The sequence below is a fragment of the Bicyclus anynana genome, chromosome 20, assembly GCF_947172395.1.
Source record: "Bicyclus anynana chromosome 20, ilBicAnyn1.1, whole genome shotgun sequence".
Taxonomy (NCBI): Eukaryota; Metazoa; Arthropoda; class Insecta; order Lepidoptera; family Nymphalidae; genus Bicyclus; species Bicyclus anynana.
This window is the reverse complement of record NC_069102.1, coordinates 9391253-9409187: the sequence shown is the minus strand read 5'-3', so window position 1 is coordinate 9409187 and position 17935 is coordinate 9391253. Positions and strand designations below refer to the sequence as shown.

General features: G+C 35.6%; 1 protein-coding gene across 3 annotated transcripts in view; it reads right to left on the bottom strand.

Annotated features, from left to right (window-relative positions):
- The window catches only part of LOC112057975 (angiogenic factor with G patch and FHA domains 1), a 50606-nt gene extending 33074 nt beyond the window's left edge, over window positions 1–17532 (bottom strand). The window contains exons 1-10 of one of the 3 annotated variants that reach the window (XM_024098593.2): window positions 17239–17532; window positions 15378–16184; window positions 14769–14921; window positions 13554–13601; window positions 13157–13466; window positions 12195–12361; window positions 10474–10602; window positions 8942–9047; window positions 6822–7029; window positions 5559–5658 (exon numbers count right to left, since the gene is read on the bottom strand). In XM_024098593.2, coding sequence (XP_023954361.2) covers window positions 5559–5658; window positions 6822–7029; window positions 8942–9047; window positions 10474–10602; window positions 12195–12361; window positions 13157–13466; window positions 13554–13601; window positions 14769–14921; window positions 15378–16184; window positions 17239–17430 — 2220 coding nt within the window. In that variant the 5' untranslated portion in view covers window positions 17431–17532. Of the gene's footprint in view, window positions 1–5558; window positions 5659–6821; window positions 7030–8941; window positions 9048–10473; window positions 10603–12194; window positions 12362–13156; window positions 13467–13525; window positions 13602–14768; window positions 14922–15377; window positions 16185–17238 lie in introns of all 3 variants that reach the window. The other 2 variants (XM_024098595.2, XM_024098594.2) reach the window with 2 other exon arrangements.
- Between the last annotated feature and the right edge of the window lie 403 nt (window positions 17533–17935).

The following is a 17935-nucleotide window of genomic DNA, read 5'->3' as shown; positions in this document are numbered from 1 at the left end:
TCATCAACTCTCACTCATAGATGTAGCGATCTCCCATCGCATCGGAGTTACATTGCTTTAGCGAAGGATGACGCTTCCATAGAGGCGTGAGACAGTGTTCATTCGTTATCATCAATGAGTGGGGTAATCTTATATCATCAACTCTCACTCATAGATGTAGCGATCTCCCATCGCATCGGATTTACATTGGTTTAGCGAAGGATGTAAGTGCTTTCATAGAGGCGTGAGACAGTGTACATTCGTTATAAAATATATTAAAAAATATTTCCTAGAAAAACAAAAAAAATCACAATAAAGGCCGAAACAAAAAAAAAAAAAAAAACCGGTGACTACAATAAAAAAATGGGGATGTATGTCATAATAATGAGACTGTTTCGTTATCCTTACTGCTATGCTTAGCTTTCAAATTTTAATGAAATGTACCTAAAAAATTCATTTACTGCAAGTTAAAGAGTAGGTATATGTTTTTTATGGAAATTAGGATTTGGTTGTTTACAATTTATTCCTTTTGATTTTCTTTCTTTTCATTTATTTTTGTTATATTTCCTATCCAGTTATATATTTTAAGTTACTGTATTATATTATTTAATTTAGTCAAATTGGTATCCAACCGTTATCCTATCGTGTCGTGACGCCACCAAAGGTTGCGCCTGAAAATCAGCGCTGCAGTTGCAAACACTGCAGCATTATGCTGAGGCAGTAACCTTTTTAGCTGATGAAACTTAATGATTATCTGTATAGATTAACATGAATGTAAGTAATGTAGATTTAATAATTGTAACATAAGTGTAATCTAGATATAAGAAGAGACCGCACGCCAGGGAGCAAAGCTCTGCAGAGCCACTACCCAAGGTGTGCAGTCACTATTTTGTAAACTTTTGTCTTACTTTAATCATGTGTTAATTTTTTTCATTGTTTTTTTTTATTTATTTCATATTGTATGTTTGTGTTGTAATCAGCTAAATAAAACATTTTATTATTTATTATTATTATTATTATTATTTATCATCAATAAATGGGGTAATCTCATATCATCGACTCTCAGTTATAGATCAGGATTAGGCAAGCTATCTTCCATCAGAGTTATGCTTTAGCGAAGGTTGTAAGTATAAGCGCTTTCATAGATTAAACTAATCTGGAAAATTATTCAATAAGTCACAGTAGACGTTCTAATGCGAAAGTTCATACGAGTATAAAATTAGATTGTACACGACATATTATAAAGATATTTCTATCGATATTTTTTCCACAATTTTTTCCTCTATAAAATTATCCTAAGAGAAGATAATAATTTTCTTAAACATTAAAAACAAATTAATTACGTTTACTATTCTTTAATATTTTTAAAATATTCAATGACATTAAGAAAGTCTACAGAAGCTAGATAAACCTGGAAAATTGAGTAAAATTTTAGGACATAACTTTCGGAATGAAGAACGAAGAAAGGATTTCAGTGCAGCCCATGGACGAATGCCTCCTTCAATCTCTTTCACGGAGGAGGCTTTCCTACACAATGCCATGTGACTTCTTACTCGTACAAATCCACTATGTATTTGTGTGTGTGTATTTTCTCCCTGTCTTTTTTATGCAGAATAGCTCGCGTTTGACCATATGATCTCACCTGACGGACGCTTGCCTATAGAAGATGCCTGTTTTTAATATTCTTGTATTAAAGTTACTCAAGTTATAAGAATCAGAAAACGTAGAATAGTATTCTAAACCCAGGCGTGCGATAGAGTAAACAAGACGCAAAGCGTTTTGTATAAGAGTCCTAGGGACATCAACAATATAGAGATGAAAACCCACCCGATGTCTTGCGGTTCTATGGTACAAAGGGGAAGGTGTTATGACGTCGAATAACTCTTGAGCACACTATCCTAATGTCTTTTCCCGCCGCAATTCCGTCACAGAACTGTTTTTTAATTCGAATGAAAGACCTAAACCTATTAAATAGCTCTGATGAAAATGAAAACTGCATGTTGAGTCAAAGCAGACGTTTTGAAAACTTGTCTAACTGGTAAATCACTATATAAATTAATCTGTGACCATGAAGCATGTCATAAGTGATAGAAATCACAGTTGCAACAGAGTTTGTTATTTGCAACAACCTAATATGGTGATAGTTGCCTATTTATAGTCAACATGATAAGAATAATGAAAATCCAAGTTACAGTTTACGAGGTACCTAATGATCCTTGTCGAAGCGTAATATTAAGCGTAATAAGAAAATCCAAGTAATAGTCTAAAATGTTTTATATCTACGTGAAAATACAGATTTACCAATGATAGTAAATTTCCATCAATTTCCACCAATTTTTCGCGAAATACAGTTTATAGGTAGTCTAATTTTTTTATGATGTTATTGTATTTCATAATTGAAGTTTTATAATAATTATGAGCGTTAATAAAATAAATAACAATGGGGATAAATTGTATATAACCAAACGAGCCTGATTTTGTAAGTTGTCAGTCGCGTAATTTCGGTCGCAGAAATTCGCGTGTGTTTCGGAATTGAATTAAAGTCACGTGACTATTTTTTTCGTATTGCTGACAGCAAACCCTTTCATTTGATATCCATATTATGGGGTTGGATTTCAAACAGCCAGTCCGCCATCTTGGGGAGGCCGCCATATTGGATTTGTAATGACGTTTCTTAGCTAGTCATGTATTGTCATCAGAACTCAGAGCGTGTGCAAAATTTCATCCTAATCGAAGACCGGGAAGACCGGGTCTAATTAAGATTCCAAGATTTTCTTACATACATAGTTAGTTACAAGTGAAGCTCAATATAAGCGTGTTAAAAAGCAGTAGTAAACCGTACCTTAACCCTCACAGTCACCGTCTCGACACAATTTAATAGCGGCCCGTCATTCGTCCAAGTCTAATGCGAGACGGTGAAAAAAAAATACGCAAATTGTTTTAAATGTGCAGGTAGGCGCGCCTGACCTACAGCCGGACAGACATAACGAAAAAAAAACGAACCTTTTTAGGGACTCGCGGGTAAAGATAAAATAATTATGGCATTTATAAATCAATTACGTTGTAATGTGTTTTCGATTTAATCGTTAAAAATACATAAAAATGTCGAGTCTTTGAATACGAATTTTGCTCAGTTTTTATTTTGAACGCTTCGGATGATACAATCACGGAGTTATATTTGTCTAGACGTAGCTTTTAAGTACTGTGCATTTTAAGAAATTAAATATCACGTGTCTCTAACGGTGAAGGAAAAACATCGTGAGGAAACCTGCATACCAAAGAATTTTCGTAATTCTCTGCGTATGTAAAGTCTGCCAATACGCATTGGGCCAGCGTGGTGGACTATAGGCCTAACCCCTCTTATTCTGAGAGGAGACTCGAGCTCAGCAGTGAGCCGATTATAGGTTGATCAAATCAAGCGCGTTATCTCGCACGCGCGCGTTATCTAAGCGCGATCTTCGGGCCATAATAAGTAGTCAATTTTAATAGCGTACAACAATCTGAGCTGTTATTTCAAAAATCACAAAATAATAATCAGAATATCAATTGAAAAACCAAAATAGGACGCAATTTAAATTATAATAATCCTTTCGAAAAAATCTAAAAGTCTGCGACTGCGTGTCTAACTTTCTGAAGAATCCTACCAAAAGGTGATTCACAATAGTATTTTGGTATAAAATAATAGTCGAACAAAGCCGCAGCAAGTCGCTAGTTCATTATATTCATGAGACCGAAATTTGACTGGGCACTAAAGCAAAATCATTTTATATTACGACAGAACCTTAATCTGCCCAAATCGTTTCGCGATTCGACGGTCTTTTTTTGCGTCGGAACTTTTTTGCACAAAAATTTTGAATATATGCTTCAGGTGAACTAATTAGTCACGTCGAACCTTAATGGAGATATAATAATTCATCGCGTTAGTTTTTCTCAACGTTCGTCAGATGACCGACAACTTTATCCGAAACTCGTTCGCGGCCCCGGTTTTCAATGAGCTACGAAGAAGATGAAGGTTTAGAATGCGTATATCGACTCGAGACTAGAGAAAGACAAATGATAATAGCGAAGGACCGAAAATATTGCTCTATTTCATTGCGTTGTGACGAAAGAGAGAGCGATATTTTACCTCCGCTGCCATTGGTCGACAACGTCTCTTTTTGCATGCTCGTTAAAGACGATGGGTTTGCACATGGGTACATCTGATGAACCATTTTTTTTCAACAACATTAAAACGACATACGAGTACCACACAAAAAAATATTGTGTAGACAAATTCAATATGCAAAAACCTGTCTAAATCCAAATTTTCGTGAAAATCTCACTGGTGTTAAAATAATTATTGCTTGTTCTAATAAATGTACCACATCATAGTTAATTAATTATACGTGTTCATAGTAAAGGCTGTAGGTATAATTTAATAATTTCTATCGGCACTACGATAATCTTTAGATTGTGGTAATGTTTCTGATTTTCCGGCTTAAGTCGTCTGAAATGACTTCCCTTTGCCTACTTACGGATTTATAATTAACTTATGTGCTTTCATTGCAGTTTAAAATAGATAATTACTATTTTATATAGAACTCTAGCGGTCGCCCGCGAATTCGTTCGCGTGAAATTTAGTTTTACACAAATCCCTCGGGAACCATGGATTTTTTCGAGACGAAAGTAGGCTATGTGTTAATCCAGAGTAAAATCTATTTCCAATCCGAATTTCAGCTAAATCGGTTTAAAAGTTGCGGCCTTAAAGAGTAACAAACGTTCAAACAAACATCCAAAAAAACATCTATACAAAGTTTCGCGTTTATTAGTATTGAAGCAAGATTTTGTCGAGAGGATTTATGTTAACTTCTAGGACTAGCTGCGACTTCATCTGCGTCAAATTCAGTTTTTCACAAACCCCGCGGGAGTATTGATTTTTCAGGGATACAAAGTATCCTGTATGTTGCTTAATAATCTCCTCAATAATTTCATGAAAGCCTCATTAACATAGATAGGACAGACAGAAAGAAAGACAAAAATTTTAATTTTTTTTTATGTTTTAGTATCTTATAAGCGCTTAATAAAACGCAGTTACTTTAAAATCACTATCAACAATCATCGGCTAAATGTGTCTATTGGTATATCTAGAACACACCCAAGTTTCTTAGTCATATAGATAGAAGTCCCAACACCAAAACTCTATTTACTTTGAAATAAAACATCCTGTATATACTTTTATAAAAGTCACAGCGGCTAACGATCATTTTTAAGAATTTATCTAGCACACCACCTCCCAGTTTCTTATACCGTCAAACGAAATAGTTTCCTGACAAATATTTGTAAATTCCAAAATTCCATTAAGTTTGACAAAAATTTAACATCCTGTATATTGTTTTTTAAGTCACAGCAGCTGATGATCGTACTTAATGGTATATCTAGCACACCACTTCTTTCTTATAATAATCAAAGCAAACAGATTCCTGACAGAAATTCTACATCCAAAATTCCATTTAGTTTGAAAAATTGAAACATCCTGTATATATTATGTTTATGAGAGTCACAGCGGCTAATAATAGTGCACAAGTGTATAGTTATCTCACCGGCTCCTGGTTTCCCTGGTTGTCCTTGCCGAGCCCTTCGCCCTTCGACCAGCCCATTTTCTCCAGCAATTTGAAACCTTTATTATCTGGTGCTATAAACCTGTTAGAAATAAAAAGGTTGGTTTACATTTTTAACATTTTTTTTAAAGGAATTTTTAATAATTTCTTTTGTATCCAAATAAAATGGTTTATATTTAGTACAAAAGTGTAATAAATTCAAATGAATAAAAATAGTTTCAAAGAAACAGATGTAAGAGTAGAATAAATTGTAATTAGAGTGAAACTAATCGATAATTGATACTAATCAAAAAGTATCGAACTTTACAAATAGCAGTAATAGAATTTTCTATATTTTAACTGACTTCAAAAAAGGAGGAGTGTTTTTAAATATTTTCGCGAATAACTTCGTCGTTTATGGACCGATTTTGATGGTTCTTTTTTGTTAAAAAGGAGATATTTACGTATAACAATTATATCAAGGGCAAAAAACTAATACTGAAATAGAACAAACCGATAGGACCAATAATTACGATAATGAAAGAAAATATACGATATATAAGAATATATATATAAAGAAAACGTTCTGAAAGAATTTAGACTAAAGCGGGTAGTTTGAAACTAGAAAATATTGTACACAGCTCTGAGCACAGGTGCACTCTCTATGTCCTCAATATTTTAGTACGATAGTATGTCAGTCAGTATATTATACAGAGTTGTTTAAGATCTCCCAATTCCAAGATGCTTCTCTGCTTCTATTTCTATATACGTAAAATACAAATGTTTTAATAGTAGGATATTGTCTTTATTAAAACGCTTTTTGGAAGTCTGGAATGTTTTTCATATACTGACTAACAAAATCTATCCATCTCGTCGTTATCAACCCATACTCGGCTCACTGCTGAGCTCGAGTCTCCTCTCAGAATGAGAGGGGTTAGGCCAATAGTCCACCACACTGGCCCAATGCGGATTGGCAGACTTCACACACGCAGAGAATTAAGAAAATTCTCAGGTATGCAGGTTTCCTCACGATGTTTTTCCTTCACCGTTTGAGACACGTGATATTTGTTAAAATGCACACAACTGAAAAGTTGGAGGTGCATGCCCCGGACCGGATTAAAACCCACACCCTCCGGAATCAGAGGCAGAGGTTATATCCACTGGGCTATCACGGCTTACCATCTATTATGACTTTATTGACCATCGTTATGAGGATGGTACCAAGTGAAGATGATGATGAGTAAGATATTGTCAATAGTAACTTACGTATTAATATCACTGGTCTGCGTTTTCTCTGCATGGTGTGTAGATCCGACCTTCTCTCTTCTCGCTTGTGCCCTGTCGTTGTAAGCGGTTTCCTCTATCGCCAAACGCTTGGGAGCGTATTTGTTCTTCAGGCGAGCTAACTCGAGCTTATGTTGTTTTTGTACGCTGCATGTTCGCGTGTACGCCACTTTCTTCTCTTTCTCTTCCACTGTAAGGTTGAAATTGCTTTAATTTTGTATTGTTGTTTACTGGCAGGAAGACTTTTTGATCGATAGCCGTTGGGGTCTAATGCCTTGATCGCACGTACCGAGTAAACGGGCGAGGGAGTAAAATGGTCCTCGGCCGAGACAGTAATGCAAGCGAGTAGTTGTTCACACGTGTTTTGAAATTAGCACAGTCAGTTCAGATAAATTGAGACTATAATCCGGATAAGATGGACCGCAAAACGATTATTATATACAAAGTTACTCATTCCGCTATTAGTAGATGAATTAAAGGAATTGTTGGAAAAAAAGCAACGTTAGTTGATATAGTTCCTTTTATATAGTTTATATAACTGTATAATTTTAATAGTTGTTTCGACATCCCATTTGTTACTAACAGACATGGTGTATTTTATTTTATTTGGAATTGTTTTAAACGAAAATTATCATAAGAAAAGGCGTTTGCGGCGACGTGACGATAATCATGTGTCCGTCGACCGAGTAGCGAGACAATGCATGTTCAGACCTGACGAGTGAGCGAGCGAGACACTGCGGGAAAGCGGGAGGGTGGACACTCGGCCTAGTAGAAGGGGAGCCGAGTTACTGTCTCGGCGCTTCGTTCGGCCGAGTGCTCGGCCGAGCACTCGTCGATATGTTTATACGTACCGAGTACTCGGCCGAGGGCACTGTCTTGCCCGTTTGCTCGGTACGTGTGATCAAGGCATTAAGAAGTTGAAGTTACTAGGTATGCAAAATCACTTGAAACTTTGTTACATTAGAGCCTTTATATATACAAATACACTAGTTTTTGTTTTACTTAAAAATACCAAATAGTTATGATTTTAAATGCATTCAAAGTTCGCATAAATATCGACTCCCGCTAACAGTCGCGCTATTGTACGTCACGTCATCTTACAACACTTGCCCGGCCCGTTCAGATAATTTCGTATTTACAAACTAATGGCCCTTATATTAATTTACTCTTTGACTAATGGCTAACCATTAGTTCGTCAGTAGCTACGGCAGAAGTACGAAATTGCCTGAACAGGCCGTGCAAGTGTTGTACGATGACGTGACGCACATTAAACGCGGGCTGTCGCTGCGCGCACACTTTAAAATTCCATATCTTGAGAACTAATTAACGTATCGAAATAATTCTTTCACGAGATTTTTTTTATTTTCAACGGAGAATACAGAAAGCAAACATTTGAAAATAGTCAACATTCTCCATTGCGTCTCCCCAATTTTGGTCGGATTAGATGGACCGATGACAGCACGCACAGAGCAAGGAGCCACTGGATGTAGCGTTTGTTTGTGTTATATGAAACAGAGGGCCTAAATGGACATTTTTAGGCCATCGGTTTCTATAGGAGGTTTGGATCGGGCTTGATTTTTTTTTTTAAAGAGCAACTGCTGAGTTTCTCGCCGATTTCTTTCAGCGGAATCAGCCTTCCGAACCGGTGCTAGAATCTTTACAAATTGTCAACTGACGTATCAAAAGTGCTTGTAAACTGAGCCTAGATTCAGGTTGTACAAGCAAGCTTCAACCACTAATTGGATGGAATGAGTTGCGGCTCTATCAAAATAGCTTTTCGATTGAAATACTGAGCTATTGTAGGGAAGTTAAGATCTTTATTGGAATTGAATTGGAACCCTCGTAACTTTAATTTCAAGTTTTCGAATATTTATTATCACCATTATCTTAAGTTTAATATTATTACCTGACGTTTCGAAAGAGCTTGTAAACTAAGCCTATTTGAAATAAATAAATTTTGACTTTGACTTTATTGCGGAAAAACCAGAATGAATATCTTGGGGAGCGTCTGGAAGTGATTGAAGGTTTGTTTTTTGGGATCCAAACGTCCATTAGCTCTTGTAACTTTTTTGTCTGCATCAAATACACATGAAAGAACTTACTCTCCATGATAAGTCCCGGTTCACAATGGCCGCACGTGTCGTGCCCCGCGTGAACGTGACAGAGTAACTTCGTTTCACCCAATTTAATAGTGCTTCCGTGAACGACCTGCGTCAAACAGAAATATAATAAAAATAGCTGACGCCGCGCGGTTTCACTCGCGTGGTTCCCGTTCTCGTAGGAATACGGGGATAATATGTAGCCTATAGCCTTCCTTGATAAATGGGGTATCTAACACTGAAAGAATTTTTCAAATCGGACCAGTTCGGATCGTTCAATCAAACAAACAAACTCTTCAGTTTTATAATATTAGTATAGATTCAATTTAATATGTTAACAATGACGCATTCGACGGCCTCTGTGGCGCACTGGTATGTGCGGTGGATTGGAGTCAAGACGGAGGTCCTGGGTTCGATTCCCGGCTGGGCCGAATGAGGTTTTTTTAATTGGTCCAGGTCTGCCTGGTGGAAGGCTTCGGCCGTGGTTAGTTGCCACTCTATCGGCAAAGACGTACCGCCAAGCGGTTTAGCGTTCCGGTACGATGTCGTGTAATAACCGAAAATGGTGTGGATTTTCATCCTCCTCCTAATAACTTAGCCCCATATTAGATTGAATCATCACTTACCATCAGGTGAGATTCCTATCCTAAAGAAATAAATTCTAATTCTAATAAAACTTGTTATAGGCGAATATTACATCGACTAGTATAAAATAGCGGAATCACACCCCTGACATTCTATATTTCATTTCACAGCTCTCGCGGAATTGATTTATTGGTATAATAGATCTCTTTTTCAAATGTAGAGAAATGGATTAAGTATTTTCACATTTTAAAACTGAATTTAAAGTGTTAAAAACAGATTTTAAAGAAAACACACACACACACACACACACTTACAAACAAATTTTCGCCTTTATAATAATAGTGTGATAGAGTGAAGTGTGATTGAACCATAGTATACAAAGTAGTTTTTAGGGTTCCGTAGTCCACAAGGATTAGTTTTGCCATGTCTGTCTGTTCGTCCGTCCGTTCGCGGTTTAACGCAAAAACTATTACGAGGGCTGCACTAAAATTATCGGGAATGGAATATTTCCACTGTTCCTGTCATATTTAAATCTTTTTAATTGAAAAGCCCTTTGTTTCAAAAATCGTATACCATTTATTTATTTTAAAAAATAATCTCGATCTTGTCACAAGGTTTTGTCAAACTTGTTTAGTCCTTGAGAAAATGGAATGGAAGTTGATTGGCTTAACCCCTCGCATTCTGAGAGGAGACTCGAGCTCAGCAGTGAGCCGAAAATGGGTTGATAACATGTACATTAAAAATGTGAACAATAAAGTCTTGAAAGACATTTTTTTAGGGTACCTCCTCTATATGTAAAGCGAGGATGATTTTTTATTTACTCGTTTATTTCATAGTGTGGGGTATCGTTGGATAGGTTGAACGATATGAGGGGTCTCCTACCAATATTATTTTTTTAAAAAATTCAGACAAAAACAATAATATAATGCTGTATTAAAAAGATGGATGACCTCCATAGGAACGCTGGTTTGTTGACTCTCTGACATGCGGGTGCCGTTGAGAAGGGTACCATTCTTAGATCCCAAGTCGACAGCGAAATATAATCTCTTGTCTATGTCATATTTCAGTTCCAAGTGATTCTGTAACAAAATGAAATGTTATTAAATTCTTGCTATGTTACATGAGGTAAGTGACAGAGGGGTATCCTAGAACAGGAAAAAGGAAAAAAGTGGGGGGCAAAGATTAATTTCTGAGACCTCAGACAGACAGCAGGAGGTATCTGGAGAAGGAAAGCAAGGGACAGAGAATAGAGATGATGACAGTTTTTTAAATTGTATATAAATTAAGAGAATACTAATAGTAAAGCAATTTTGTAAAAGGAACAGGGTATCTGCGATCATTACTTACGGAGCTACAGGGATTTAAAGAGTCAGATTTGAGGCGCTGCCGCGGATCCCTAAAAAACGCCCCATACAAAATGGCACGAACTAATGACGTCGTAGGCAATGTTATGATCGTTAGATTTGTATGTGCGTTCAAACAAAATTACTAATATCTTTGTTATTTGTGCGTTTATGATTATAGTTCATATATTAAAAAATGTCGCATTTAATGTAAGGAAGCAAAAACTGTATGAATTTTCATCTAATTACGATAAAATATTTTTAATAGATTTTGAAATTTTATAATCTCATTTATTTTGCAAATATCCAGTTAATCTTTTCTTTTTATGTATACATTGGTTAACATTGACACTATTTACCCGAATGTATCATAAAAATCAATATATTCAAACCTAGTCATCATCCCCATTATGGAAGTGTCTGGAGGCCTATGCCCGAGGGCAAGCTGAAGAAAGAACAAGTGTCAATAAGAGAGAGACGAATATCTTAGCATTCCATGGATTCACCGTACGGGTGCCGGCTCCATCGCGTGGTAGAGAGAAAAACTCCGAGCAGAGTTCTGAACTTGTGACTACAGGATGTAGGGTTAAGAAATTCCTAATACCTAGGATTGAGTAAGGCTTACTAAATGATTTTGTTATTGAACCTGCTTTGACAAGGTTAATTTGTCTTTTATCTGTAGTCAATCCTTTTTGAGCTCTAGCTGAAAGGCTTATAGCTTCACGTATAATTTGGAGTACTCTATCATGACGACGTGAGTAAAGACCCCTATCCAGAAGCACCTTGCATCCAACCAACAGGTGCCTTGCTGTTCCTATATCATTTCTTAATATACTGCAATAACATTTAATTATGTAAAAAACACGGTAAGTAAATAAAAGCTTTATTACATTTCAATACTAGCAGACCCGGTTAAGCTTTGCTTTGACTTATGTGCGTTTCTTCCCTACCCTACCCCTACCCTTTCCTACTCCCACCCTACCCCAACCCTACCCAAACGCTACCCTATCTCTTATCCCTGCCCTTACCCAAGTCAAAAAGCTTTTAAGACCGGCCGCATACACTCGTTTTCCGTACACGTTTTTCTAATGCGTAATTTCGGTTTTGATTTCGGTGAGACTACACAGACTTTACGTTTTTCTTCATTCGGAAAGTATATTATCGCAAGGGCTAATTATGTACACGCGGAATTTGTTCCGTTCGGAAAAAAGCCGTAGGTGTGCGTGCATTTAATATAATTTATATTGTTTTTTTGCTTCAATACGGAAAACAATTGTATGCGGCCGGCCTAAATCCTATTGAGCCAGATTAATTTCAATCATACTCACTCTAGAAACATTGTTGTCTTTCAACAGTATATCATGGTGGTCCCCTTCTCTGCCAATAGTTCCCCCGTCCTTAGTTATGAGGTACAGGCTCCCGACCTTCAGCTTTGGCAAAGTGGTCTCTCGGACTATAATTCGCATGCACGGCGGGTAATGCTTCGCTACCGTTTCTGAAAATAAATCAAATGTTATTGAATAGGTAATTAAATAGAAGCAGGTAATGCCTGCTTCCATTTTGGGAAGGTTTATGAAACAAATACCTTACAAATTAATTTCCTATTCCCTTGAGAACTATCTCATGTGAGTTTTGTTATGCTTTCCCGCCTAAACCACTAAACCATTTTTAAAAATTCTATCACCAAGAGATATATCCATTACCATTAGCAAGTAACAAGGGTAAAATTCCTTTAAACGCAATTAAATATTGTTTTTAGCCTTGTTCTAATTTTCACTTATTCTGATTTATATTTATTGTACCTAAAAGATAAATAATTCGTTATTCAATGGTTAACGTCTTTCAGACTTACATCACACTATCATTATATTATGTACCTAATAGGTTAAAGTTTAATGTCCAAAGTGTGTATGTTTGTTAATCATTTACGCTGGAACTATTAAACTGATTTGGCTGAAATTCTGAAAAAAGATTTATTTATTTCTTTGATGCTCTAGCTAAACTTATAGGGTTCTTTTTATCTTTGTAAAGTTCATGGTTACCGCGGATTTTTTAAAAACTGAATAGGACGAAGCTATATTAATATATAAACGCGAAAGGTTATTCATCACGAAATGTTGAAAGTACAAAGCTGAAATTTGGCAGGGAGGTAGTTTATAGTTAGTAGGTATCCACTAAGAACGGATTTTGCAACAGGGTCGGATTAAAGAGGTCTAAGGGCGGACGAAGTCGCAGACGTCCGCTAGTTATTACATAAAAGCCTCATTATTCTAATTTCTATTCCCTTTACCGTCGTCACTTGCAGTTGAAGTGCTTGCATCTGATATTGCACCATCAGATGTCTCGCTTGCTGTGTCACTGCATTCACCATCTTCTAACTCTTTATTGATATCATTCTCTACTTCATTTCCTTCTTTATCTTCATCTATTGTTTTTTCATTACTACTACACTCCATTTTCTCTTCCAGACCTTCTTCTTTACTTGGTTCTTCTTGACCTTCTTTGCTTGTCTCTTCCTGTATCTTCTTTGTAGTTTTAATCTTATCCTTCTCTTCTCCTTTTTTCCTTCGTTTTGGCTTGGTTTCTCCATCGTCATTTTCCTGTAATATAACATTTCAGATGTTGGTATTTGGTAAATACTGCCTAGCATAGTATTTACCTAAGGCGGTTGGGCCTCGAAGTGAAACCTGGTTTAATTGTTTCGTCAGGTTTTCAATGTCATCTGTTGGTGGAACCTGGAAAAATAATTTGAATTTGCATTGGTTATTGCTTTCCTTCAACATTGCTTTTCATCAGTAGACCTAGAGATGTACATCAAGACATACAAATATACCAATTAATAGTGGCAAATCCAAAATAATAGTATTTCGGCTATGATGGGACAAAAGAAAGTAATATTTTATATCCTGATGCAATCGGTCCACATTTGTCTTTCTCTTTTTTCTAGATATGTTGTGGTGTCGCATCTTAGGCATGATACGTATTCTGTAGGCACGATTGTAGTCCAGCACAAGCTTACGCCATAATAAGAAAATTAACATTTAGGACAAAAGCTTACAAATAATATACATGTCTAATCTAAAAAGGGATTCAGCAAAAACACGTGTGAAGAAGGTTCTGTTAAATATTTATGTATAAACCTATTTTTCAAAACTAAACAATAGAGTTGAAAAATACGTTATCCCACACATTTCAGTACACCATAGTTACAGACAATTTTAAGTGATTTGCCATGATATTTTAAGATCCTTTCAAATTTATTAAATTAATTTATTTATTGTATTCACGACAAATTTGTGCATTGAGGTCACAGGAATTGATATGTGTACCAAATCTCAACTAAATCAGTCTAGTAGTTTTTGAGACAATAGGGATGATGACTAAATAAGGTCAATGTTAACTAATTCATACATAAAAAGCAAGGATTGACTGGATATTTGCAAAATAAATGAGATTATAAAAATTCAAAATCTATTAGAAATCTTTTATCGTAGTTAGATGAAAATTCATGCAGTTTTAGCTTTCTAACATTAAATATGACATTTTTCATAAACGCACAAATAACAAAGATATTAGTAATTTTGTTTGACCGCCCATACAAATCTAACGATCATTATGACCTACAACATCATTAAATCATTTTGTATGGGGCGTTTTTCAGGGACCCCCGGCAGCGCCGCAAATCTGACCCTTTAAATCCCTGTAGCTCCGAAAGTAATGATCGCAGATACCTTGTTACTTTTACAAAATTGCTTTACTATTAGCATACTCCTAACTGATATAGAATTTTAAAAAATGTCATCATCCCTATTAACTGTGACTTACAGAAAGGTGGATATGTGAATGATACTCTAATGTTTCTTACAAGGTCATAAGTGTCTTTCAAAGTTAGTCAATATTACCTTTTTCTGTTTTGTAGCTTTTTTAATTTCCTTTGATATTGATGATTTAATATTGGTACGATTTTCTGGGTAGGAGTGAAATACAAAAGATTGCTTCTCATCTGAATAGTAATAGTAGCAGCCTGTATCTGTATGGTAGTAAAGCCCAAGTTCCTGTAAAAAATATTTCTTAAGTGACCTAAGATGCTACTTTCAAAATGAGAAAGCCAAGTCCAAGTTTTGATCAGTTTGGGTCTTGTAATTTGTAAGTCTTGTATGGTCTCGTTTAACTAAGTAGTTTTTTGTATGAGGTCTACTAGAATCTCGGACCAATTATTGTATGACAAAATCTTCTAGTTTAGTATAAAATACATACAAAAACTAAGCTTGTTTCCTCAGAAAATGACAAGACAATTTTGTTCATGAATTTGGATGTGACATTGGTCCTTCTATAATTGGTCTAAGACTAGAATGGATGCATTTTGACCCTATTGGACCTTTCTTTTTGTATAGGTTATACAGGTTGTTCCAAAAACTAGAATATTTGACACAATGTGATTAGAATGTGCAAACTGTTTAAAATTTACTTATTCAATGCAATAATACATTATAAAATCTCAGAAAACTCACAGAATTGTAGTAATAGCCAGTCTTATAATCATAGTACATCCCTGCAGTCTCCACATACACCATACCACTCTGTTGCAAAGCACTTTGAGCCACCTCCTTCACTTGGTCAGCAATACTCTTTATATTATCACCATCACTTTGGACACCCCATGCTGTTGAGACCTTGTCGCTATTGTTATTTGTTTTATCTTCTGTAGTGTGCAAATTATCAGTTTGAGTTTCCTTTGTATCATTTTCTTTTTCATTTATGAAGTTTTTCAGTTCTCCATGTGTTGTTTCAGTGTATGAGTCTTTAGTGTCTTTTTCTTTTTCATTAGTGAGATTATCAGTTTGAGTGTCCTTTGTATGATTTTCTATTTCATTTGTGAAGTCTTTGAATTCTTCATGTGTTGTTTCAGTGTATGAATCTTTAGTTTCTTTTTCTTTTTCATTAGTGAGATTGAAATCTTTGAATTCAAGTGTCATTTGAGTGTATGAGTCTTTAGTGCCTTTTTCTTTTTCATTTGTGAGATTGAAATCTTTGAATTCTTCAAGTATCATTTGAGTAAATGAGTCTTTAGTAACTTTTTCTGTTCCATTTGTGTCTCTGAACTCTTCAAGTGATATTTGAGTGTATGAGTCTTTAATTTGTTTTTCTTTTCTGTTTGAAAAATTGAAGTTTTTGAAATCTTCAAGTGAAGTTTGAGTATATGAATTGTTTTTATCACAGATTTTAGAAACTGTATCTTCTTTCTGTAAGTCAGTTCTGGGATTTCTTTGTGGAGGATTTACATCTTCTGCACTTGATTTATAGATACTCACTTTATTCTAAAAAAATAGAGTTTACAAAATTAAAACAAACATGAGTCGGGTGATATCAGCTTTTAGTCTCAAAAGAAGTAGAAATCCTTAAATAAATATAAACTTCCTAAGTAGTTTTTAAGCTTGACAATAATTTATAAGATGTGTTAATGTAATAGTGTTTTTAAAGTAAGCCTACTTGAAACAATGAAAACATACCCTGATATATATCTATAATAAAACAGTAATGGGACTAATGACAGGGCACTGTTCACTAAACCTTTCGGTTCTAGGTATAACCGACAGTCCTCTGTGCAGAATATGCATGGAGGAAGAGGAAACCCCGATACATGTTATGCTCAGATGCAGAGGTGTATCCAAACAATGTGCACACATTGGATCCCCAGCAACACTCCAAGAGGCGTTCGGTGACCTGGGCGGCCTGCTAAGCTTCTGGAGCGAGCTCAGTTGGCCAAGTGCGAAAAAGGCCCAGTAAAGAAGAAGACGAAACACGAGGGTTAGGGTTAGGGTTGAGTAGAGGTAGCTCGGGTAGGCAGGGGCAGGGAATGAGTCAAAGCAAAGATTGACCGGGTCTGCTAGTTCTAAATACAAATGTGTCTGTGGGGCAGCAAATTTTGGCCCAAAACATTTAATCTCTAAATATAGGACATAGAAAACTGAGTAAGTGTTAAAAATTTAACTCATATTCTAGTACTGTACTTATACGTAGTGTACCTACAATTACATGTTATACTAAAAATTGTGTCCCTTACTACTACCCCTTGTACTAAACTATTCTAACCTGAAATGGGAGTAGGGTAGCAAATTTCAGAGGTCAGCCAGGAGGCAAAAATTTAACAGCCTACTGGAGGCAAGTTCGTAAATCCGCCACTGCACTTAAATGAGATAAAGAGATGGAAGATGACGACGAAGGAGACGATGATGATGCTATTACTATAGCCACATAAGAGACAAATCCCCAGACGAAAATTTATTGAGGGAATTATATACTCAACAAGGATAAACAGGATATTATTGACTGTAAGTAAATATAAATTGTTATTAGATAATACAGTCTTACATTTTTCAACTGCCGCTTCAACTTGCTGAGTAAAGCATTCTTAATTCTTATAGTATGCCTCATTTTAAGTACCAATTTCAAGATTTCAGGTCTAAATTTTAAAGATAGTCTGAGACTTCTTATACTAAATCGTTTGCGATTTCTTTGTGACTCGACACTTGTGGTAATACACGCCGGTTTATCCATTTCCATGTTTTGTTTATCAAACAAGCATTTAAGTAAAATTTTTAATACAAATTATTTAATGTTTTTAAATTTTCCTTTGCAAGCTGATTTTATTTTGACAAATGACAATTGTCAAATGTCACCTTCACATGACACATTGACAATGACATTGATAGTCACATTACGCAGCAGCAACTTTTCCAGATTAAAAATACAATTTTCTGTCACATAATAGGCTTGGCTTTTTTTAAATGATCATAAATTGATTTAATCTTTTTTTCTACTACTACTACTACTACTACTAGAATTCTACTAGATTGATAATTTTATTTCATATTTGTTTGAGACGTAATTACATGACAATTTTAGTTTTCAAATATGTTTCTGACAGACAGACAGAGCCAAAACGCCTGTCGGCCATGACAGTCTATGTCAACTGTTTCATGACGTCACTATAATAAATCCCGTTTGACAAAAATATTTAGTATTAGTACATCAAGTGTGTTAGTAACGTCACCAAAAGGATGACAGC